The sequence below is a fragment of the Bemisia tabaci genome, chromosome 6 (assembly GCF_918797505.1).
Source record: "Bemisia tabaci chromosome 6, PGI_BMITA_v3".
Lineage (NCBI taxonomy): Eukaryota > Metazoa > Arthropoda > Insecta > Hemiptera > Aleyrodidae > Bemisia > Bemisia tabaci.
Genome location: NC_092798.1, coordinates 19469976 through 19479561, shown reverse-complemented (window position 1 = coordinate 19479561; position 9586 = coordinate 19469976). Strand labels below are relative to the sequence as shown.

Genomic DNA, 9586 nt, shown 5'->3' with positions numbered 1-9586 from the left:
GACTGTAAAGTCGTGGAGATGGCGAATGGGATATTTATCGGGTATGGTGCGAGCGTTGAGTGCCCGATAGTCGCCGCAAGGGCGCCATTCGTCATCTTTCTTGGGTGCCATGTGAAGAGGTGAAGACCAGGCGCTTTCGGATCTCTTGATGGTCCCTTCATTGAGCATTGCCTCGAACTCAGCTTTAGCGATTCGGTATAGCTTGGGTCGGAGGCGGCGAGGGCGGGATGAGACAGGGGGTCCCTCTGTTGTGCGGATGAAGTGCCGTGTTGAGTGAGGAACCTTGTCGGGTTTTGGGCTGCCTGGCGGGCGAGTCAGTTCTGGGAATTCTGCTAGGATGCTGCAGTTGGTGGCCGAGATTTCTTTGACGCTAGGTTGGTCGCTGGTTGCTTGGCTTCCTTGGGCTGAGAGTGAGGTAACCCCGTCCACAAGCTTCATCTTGTGGCAATCCGGGAGAAGATGGTATTCGGCTAGGAAGTCTGCGCCAATGATGGGAACGTCGACGTCAGCGATGATGAACCGCCAGGAAAAAGCGCGTCGTAGGCCGAGGTTTAAGTTCATGGGCAGGAACCCATAGGTTTTGATGAATGATTCGTTCGCTGCTTTTAGTTCATAGTTTGTTGGTTTGAAATGGCCAGGTAAGAGACGTCTAGGGAAACAGCTTAAATCAGACCCTGTGTCTATTAGGAAGCTGTTGTTGCTGTCTCTGTCTTTAATGAAGAGGCGGTTGGACCGTGTGGGGCAGCCAGCAGCCGCCACTATTGGCTGCCGTTGTCGTTTGTTGAGCTAAGGTATTTGCATGGTTGATGGCACTTGCGAGCTTCTTTTCCGAAATTCTCATGATAGAAACAATATCCTTTCTCGGATTTGAACGGCTTGGGTGAACTGTAGCGTGAGCGAGATTTGGAGCGGGAACGGCTTCTGCTTCTATCGATATTCCTCTCCAGGTTCTTGACTTTGACGTCTAAGAGGTCAAATTTGTGACTGAGAGCTGTTAGCATTTCTTTGATGTCGGTTAAAGGGTCAGCAGGTTTGGAGATTTGGTGAACTGAAGGAGGAGGGATGGTTTGATTTGTGGCGGAAGTGGAATGAACGGAATGAGGGATGGTTTCCGCAATTCGGTCTGCCACATCGGCTATCTCAGTCAGCGTGTTGTTGCTGGGTTGGGCTTGCAAAATGCCTTGCACGTAGGCGGGTAGCCTACTTAGCCATAGTGGTTTCATGATGTTGTCAGCAATTGGTGTGCTGCCAGCGACAGTTTTGAGTCTGCGTAAGAATTGGGATGGTTTCAAATCGCCGATTTCCTCCTCTTCGAGTAGTTTCTTGAGGCGTGAATTTTCGCTTAGTGAGAAGCGGTTGATTATCTCCTTCTTCAGAGTGGTGTAAGGAATGTTTACACTAGGTCCAGCTCGGATTAAATCGTTTATTTCGACCAGCCATGATCCTTCGCTTTGACTGATAACGGTACGATATTTATCAATCTCAGCGTTTATGCCGTAATCGGCAAAAATGGCTTCGATTTGAATGAACCATAGGTCTGGCATTTCGGGGCGAAATGCAGGCAATTTGATTTTTCGCTTTATGATTTGTTTGTTGGCTGAGGTGGAGAGACTTTGTTCCTCTTCCAGCTTGCGTTTAGCGTCTCTGATGAACTCCATTTCTTGGCGGAGGAGATTTAGATTTTCCTCGAGTAGTTTGCAGCGAGAAGAGGACTGAACTTGTAGAGCTTCAGCATTAGCCAGGTATTGTTTTACCTTTGCTGGATCTTGCATGTCTTCGTCGGTCAATGTAGGGATGCTCATGATTGTTCAAGAGGTGTGACGAGTTGAGTAGGAGATTGGCTAGAATAGCAAGAGAGCGCAGTCGGAGCGTGATTTCAAAGAACGTCGGGAGTCACCACTGTGGGTGCTCAGAGTGATGTGGTGGCCCTGAAAAGGGCCGTTTTAGATGGTGATGAGAGACAGGATGGATGGCGTCTGGAGCGAGCGAAGACTGGAGCAGCGTGACTGGTCTTGACTGACTGGAGGACTGAGCACGAGTGCCGTAGGTGGCCGGGGGCGCTGGTCTTATACCCTCGGGGTGCGACCGTGTCGGCCAATCACGGGCGAGCGCGGGATGCGCCGCGCTGGAGAGGCGGTGGTTGTATTCAGGGTGGGCGTAAAGTAACTGAAAATTGTCTATATAACTTTTGAACAAAATGAGATAAAGGGTTCCGGTTTGGACCATTGCTCATTGTGACGAGGGGCTGATTTTTTTAGGGGGTTCATTAATGGGGCCCCCAAGGGAGCCTCCCAGGGGGAGCAACTCGAGATTTTCAAATGGCCAAAAAGTTATTCAAATTGTTCAAAAGTTATAAACACTTTTCAGTTACTTTACGCCCACCCTGTATAAAAAATCGCACAATCTTAGCAGCATTGCATGTTGTTCCGAAGAACTCCTCAATAGAGAATTTGCAGGTGTCTGAAATTTGATGAATTTCGTGTTTAAGTGGAAACTACTGAGTGAACTGATCACGGCGACACCCTTGGTTCATGAATCGAACAATTATTGGAGAAGATATGACAAAATGATCTGATTTGCTAAAATACATGTGTTTAAATGGGGAATGCCGCCAGATGACGTCACTAGGCGGTTCATTTTCTCACTTTTAAATCTATTTTTAGACTATTTTCCATATCAGAAATAAAGTGTAAAAAAAACTGTGAAATCAGCTCTCTCAACACTTTCAGACGAAGCAATAAAAAATTTGCATGCAAATTCTCCATTGCTATTTAACGCCGTTAATTACCATCGTACAATCTCTGTCAAAGCACATTTGTTGTCAGCGAATTCCCTCACACATAAAAACACCCTCGACGATAAGATAACACTCCGTCACAGCGGAGACGGGAGGATCAAAAGAAAAATATGGTAAAATGAGGGAACTTATGGATGAAGGGCCTCTCGAAAACACTTTCGTCGGAAATCACCTCATTCTTGCCCCCTGGAGGCTTCCTCTTTACGGAGGTATCGCGGCGCGGCGTTTAGGGGTGACGCCCGACCTGCCTCGCCGATGTCACTTGATCACTTGATCGGCGGCCCCAAAAATGACCCTCGTTGTTTTTTCCTCCCCCTCGCGGATCCGGAGTCCGGATTCGGATACTTCTAATTATGCGCCCTCTTTTATGGGGCGGTAATTAAAGTTCACTCCTCAAGTGGGCATTGCCGGTCTCGCACCCGCCGACGAACTCTGATTACGTCATTGTTCTCTGTCCCGGTCCCGATGAACGATGGTCGCTGCTTCGGCCGCATTGTACGATTTGTTTTCGATTGCGTCTCTTTCATTTTTCTGTCACAGTTTGGATAAATCGGTTTTTTTCCTCTGTCATATGTTGCAGAACTGTTTTCACAAGTGTGAATCCGATGAGCTCGGCTATTGTAGACCTCGTTATCGACACTATGGTGCTTTATCGTCTCTTTGTGAATCAAACCTGTAATCGACACATTGAATGTAGTCAGTATGCACTTGTTCGATTTGCTTTCCATTTCGTTTCTTGCCATTTTTCTGTCATACTTTGGATAGATCTATTTTTCCCCCTTGTCACATGTTACAGAAATGTTTTCATGAGTGCAAATTAGTTGAGCTCTGCTATTTTCAACTTCCTTCTTGATGCGAAAGTACGTTATCTCGCTGCTTCGCATACTAAAGCCATTCTCAACACAAATGAAGTTGATCTGTGTGCACAGGCAGCAGCAATAACAATATGAGTCTTTAGGAGAAAACTTTGGGCAAATCAGCTTAGCTTCAATGCATACGGCTCAACAAAGTTCTCAGTTCAGATAGCCAACGTTTTCGGCCATGGAAACTGAATTTTGGTTCAAGCCTGATCAAATTCAGCCCACAATTACGCAGTAAAAAGTAGCTTAATCTGGGTAAGAGCTGCAAATCAAAAATAAGACAGAAAAGCGGTACTTTTCAAATTATTTCTCAAACGTGTTCTCAACCTTTAAAGCACCTTTAAAGCTGAAAAGATGGGAGAAAAACATTAGTCAGCTGCATGAATCAAACTTAGGTGATTTCTGAAAAAGTTTCATCCTTGAAAAAGGATTTGTGTGACTCTTCACGAATATTCTCTGAATTTACTTCCAAAAATCTCTAGAAATATTCGCTTAAAAATTAAAGCCAGAGGGGGTGGGGGCGGGGGGGGGGGGGGGATTCGCCGCTGCAATGAAAATGCGTGTTCCTTTGGTTTTACCGTCAATATTCATCAATGTCGTTTATGACGCGGTATCCTCTGTCAAGCACTTTAAAATTTCCTAAAAAATATCCATTCACAAACATTAAAATAACTTCTAGGTTCAATAACCCAATTGTAAATAAACACATAAACTTGTCGTTTTCGCGCCTCAGTAGAAAAGTACGCCTAAGTGCAAACAATAGAATTTTTCTCGTATTTAATAAGTCATTCATTAAGTTGATCTGTCAATGACGAAACGGTGATGAATTATCAATTTCGCACAGAATTTAGACATGAGATTGTTGATTTGGTTTGAACAATCTTGATTCAATAAGTCGAACGTAAATATCGCAAATCGATATGTCGTATAAAATACCGAATCGATATGCCGTTAGAATGACGTAGCCGCTAAATCAGTCTATGCTCTATATTCTCTCACCGTTCAGGTGATAACCTGCACCCGCCTCCGCGGCCTCCTCGAGTCAAGTGGACCAAACCGCCGGTAGGCGGTGGGGCGGTGGGCGGTGGGCGGTGGGCGCGAGTGAGGGGGCCCCAAAAAGGGCGCCAGGAAAAAATGAGCCTCGGGTTCGCCCGCAAGCGGGACAGAGGGCGGGACGCGGAGGAACGAAGAACAGCAGATGTGTAAGTGAATAATTGATCGGTAGAGATCACCCCTTGAAAAGTAATGGTAATCGTAATAATAGTAGTAACAAAGTCAAATTAGCATTTGTATGACGCAGGAGATGTAGCTGGTCCTGCTCGGCCGCCCATGTATCACATAACAAATTAGTTTGCCTCTCTGCCTCGCACTTCGCCTTCCGTGCGTGGCCCACGTTGTCAATTTTACGCCGATCCATTGATTGGAGAGATTTATCGTGAGTAGCTGAATTACTGCGATCGGTTTTTATTAAGTTTGGGAAGGTTTAACTATGATACTGGTATGCTGGGAGTGCATACCGTTTCATAACAACATTCTCGCTTTACAAGGTAAAGCTAGCTACTATTCTAAATTTTTATCAGAAAAAACAAAAAAAAAAACGATTTTATCCAGCTGAGGAAGGCTGAGTTTTCAGCCAAAACGTTTCAGTTTTATTCGTCAAATTTTAGCCTTGTTACCCGCTTTTTAAATTGTTTTTTTATTGCATACTGTTTTTCTCAACACGACTTGTCGTCAATCGTAAACTTCAAACTTTCATAGCTCCATTCTGATTTTACCTTTTCTGGAATTTTGGTGCGTGAAATTTCTCGAAAAACTTCCCTTAATGTAATGGTTCCAATCGCTTATAATATTTTTAGAGTAGAAGCATAATTTGATACAAATTAGGTTCAGTTAAACGAAAATTCATTGGAATTTTGCTTTAATATGACATTTTATGACAAAATGGTGGTTTAATAAATTCGTGATTGTATGTACTATGTAGATATAGTAATTGTTCGATTATTGATAAATTTTTATGAATTCTCATGAGATTTTGATTATCGCTTATAAAATCTAATTGATCATGAAAAAACATTAGTGTAGGAGGTCAAAGTTTGGTGAAAATGTATCTAATTTTGAAAGGCTCGCTGTAATTATAGCTTAGTTTGAAGAAATGTCGATGAATTCTGTCAACATTTGATAAAAATTTGATTACACACTCCTGACCTATCCTCGATTAAGTTAAGACACATGCATCGACTAGTTATAAAAAGTTATGTTGAAATTTTTTATCAGAATTTGCTCTAATTTGACGTAAAAATTCAGTTCATTTCAGATTCAGTTTGAGTTCATTTATATATTTCCAAATAATATAACGAAGATATTGTACCCATTCGCGTAAGGAATTAAGTTTTTTTCTTGAGAATTGGCAGCGCTGGAGTACAATGCACTGCACGCAACTAGCAACTACCCTAGCGAAAAGCGAAACTTGGCTCTTACTTGGCTCATCGCGGCCGTGATCAGCTGTCTTGGTGCGCGCCTCCCACTGGGAGGAGGCTCATCCATCCCCCGATATGTTTGATCATCTTTTATCCCCTCTCGACATAGCACGCGCTCTCGAATTCGCCACTCAAAAAATTATCCCAATTCACAGCAACCTGTTCCAACGGGGTCGCATCCCCGGCACCCGACCCCTCTATCCCCTCCTCCTCCCTCTGCCGAAAAACCTTGGCTTTTTACTCTTTGACCCTTGCTGCAACCTGTTTTAATTTACTGCGGCATATTCTAACTCTTCATACAGCTTCCAAAAAACTAATCAGCTACCCTCTTTTGGGTAACTTAATTTTCGAACAGATTTATTACAGTTTGCTACGATAGCACATGGATTAAAAATGGTAATTGCTGGTTGGAAATATATTTTTGTAATTTTAGGAACGTTTCTCGTTAGCTTTGATACGGATGCAGAGGATGAACGTCATTAAAAATTACGGGCCTATACCTGTTTGTTGTAGAGCTTTGATTTTGAACAAATTATTTAGCCTAAATTTAGGCGCTTGAACCTTGGGCTCAATCAAAAAAAAAAACGTGACCAGAAAGATGTAACTATGAACAGCGGCTATTACGAAACAAATTGATGTAATTATTTTTTTCATATCGAGGGTATTTTTCAATTAACCTTCATTGAACAATTAATTTCATATACAAGTGCACGTGACGGGATAAATCGTGTTATTGATTGATAAGCCGTGATTGAACTGTTTTCAACTATATTGTATCTTTTCTATTCATAAATATCACTATTCGCACTACTGCGGGAGCTCGTTTTGCCTATCTAGTTAGATGAAGGCGAATCCATTTACGCGGACAAACCAGAGTGTGACCGTGTGTTTGTATAAAATTGGACTTGGATTCCAAGCACAATTTTGCAAAGTTTCAGGGCCCTATTTTCTCTTAATAGAGAGATATAGATTAGAATAGAAATACTCTTGATGGAAAAAATCAGATTTGATTTGATGAAGCTCTATAACCATGAAAACTATACCGCTGATAAGTTCACGGTAGAACCGAGGAGCCGCTAGTTGTTCCGACTTGAATATCAAAGTAGAACAGGATTCACGCGTTTACCACGTCTTTGCTTTCGAAATTTATATTCTCTTCTGCCAAAAAGGAATTTCATCGATCGTAAGCTTGTATTTTTATCCACTAGATCGAATATTTACCTGAAATTAAAGTGCAGCAACAATTTTAGCAAAACATCCTCGATTAAACTAAATTTTATCATCTTAATTAAGCGTTTTCAAAGTGAAATTTTGCCTTGGAGTGTTGTTTTTAACGCAGCAGTCTGAGGGAAATACATGTAACATAAAGCTAAAATTCATGCATACATTGAATACATGCAAAGCTGAAGATCCGTATTTGAAGACGTAACAGAATCCGACGAGGTTGAACGATTAAAAAGCCGTGATCGGAGCAACTGTCGGAAAGTTGGCGAAGAATCGTTGCGAGTCGAGGAAAGTTTGAAACAAGCGGATTTATTACATTACTGCTTGTTTCTTTAAGAACCTTTCAAGCTCGATGAATTGGTCTATAAAATTCAAAACGGGAATAAATCCCGAATTCATTATTCTTTTGAGAATATCGGTTCGCTTTAATTTGTTTTTAAGTGATGGATAAACAAAATAGTCAAGTCGGAGGGGTTCGAGATTTCGTCGGGGCCGGGGGCGGGGGCCGGTTTTCTCGGGTTGAGCAACGCAACGCAAAGCGCGAGTCGTGCTGCGGTGAATTATTTACGGCGATTGGCTTCCTCCTTTCGCCCGAACGTGAGTGGAGTATAATTGCCTTTTTTAACTTGTATTTTCGATTAAAATCCGCGTTCTAACGCCATTCGTCGCTCTGCCGCCCTCCCCTCGCCCGCCTCCCTTCAGTTCTACCCCTCCTCTCCTCCTCGACTCGTTTTGTTTATTTTCGAAAATTAGCATGTCGATTTGGCCGTGCGATCCTTTGAACGCCCAATTTGCGCCTCTTTGTGACAGAAATACACCTTTAATGTAGGTTAATTCATCGTTAGTCGTTTTAAACCCGATTTCAGCGTCTAATGAACCGGGCTTGGCCAGGGCTTTAGGTTCTTGGTCCACGCTCCATTGCTCCCCCATCAAAATAGCCTGGATGATAATGACCTCTATCATTAAAAGTTGAAATTTGATTTAGGAAATATGGTAAATAGATATCGTAATATCCCAATTCAGCGTTAGAGTGCAAAATAAATACATTGAGAAATGAGCTTAACAAGGCTTAAAATAAAAGAGATACACGACAAAAACTTTTAAAGTCAATAAAATGCCTTTTCTCAAAACACTCTGCAGGTTTTGCTGTGCTTTTTATTCATTTTTCCTCTTACTGAACCCATGCTTTAATATATTTTACTCTTTTGTTTTATTGATAGATCCGAGGGATCTGTTAAGATGGCTAAAATGTAGATTTATAAATGGCATCCATGAACTCCGTCTCAACGCACTTTTTCTGCTTTACTTTTCACGCCTTTTTCGTCCATTTATTACCTTCTCTTAACATCGGACCCCCCTGATAAATTCCGTCCACGTTTGTAGACCTTTTCATCTCCAAGAAAATTTGTAAGATTACAAGTAGTTTTCTTCCCTTTTTTTTAATTGTCTAACGTAGATTCATTATGTATGTATATTGTATATTGCGCACCGATTGCGAGTTTTAGGTCCCATCCCAGCCTCGTGAAAAATCGTATTGCATCTCCTTGACTCAAATCTCCCCTCACCTCAAAGTACAGTAACGCTCTTTCATGGCCAGTGGTCCAACTACATCCAATAGTAGATTCTCGCCACCAAACCTAATATTTAAGAGACATTTTAAATTTTTCTAGAAAAAAATATGTTCGATAAGCAACAAGAAATATTATACGAGGAGTAAGTATTGGAAAGAAAATATGTAAGTATTTTGTAAAAGTTTACAATCAGTTGCCAAAACATGATTTTTTTTAAGGCGCATTTTGCCGTATGTACTATTTAACTACGCTTATATTGTATCATAAGTTGCACGGTATAAAATATGATAAGAGGTAATTTTTTCTTATTTTTTACAATTACCCCCTGAAAAAATCCCGACACAGAGGACAAAAATAAAAAGAATATTAGGAAATGAGCAGTCAGTATAAGCAGAGTTGGAACTAAAATATACACGAGGAAAATTCAAAGACATCACATAAAATGAAAGAAAACCATGCAAAGCCTTCTATTATCATTAAAATGTCCTGTTGTCCTTAAACTAAGGAGGACACGAAGTATAATTATCCTGCAAGAGGGGAATTTGTGCAGCGGAGCAGATAATGGGTACTTTTACAACTAAATTAATTATAATAGGGTGGTCGATAAATAAGGCAAACAGTGCCAAAAAGGGGATGACTCTATTTAAAAACAGAGGG

The 9586-nt window shown here is 41.7% G+C and overlaps 1 protein-coding gene across 1 annotated transcript; it reads right to left on the bottom strand.

Moving 5' to 3' along the window:
* Positions 1 to 758: 758 nt before the first annotated feature.
* On the bottom strand, positions 759 to 1802 carry LOC140224819 (uncharacterized). The gene has a single exon (XM_072301527.1). The coding sequence runs from the start codon at positions 1800 to 1802 to the stop codon at positions 759 to 761; it is 1044 nt and encodes a 347-aa protein (XP_072157628.1).
* Positions 1803 to 9586: the final 7784 nt, after the last annotated feature.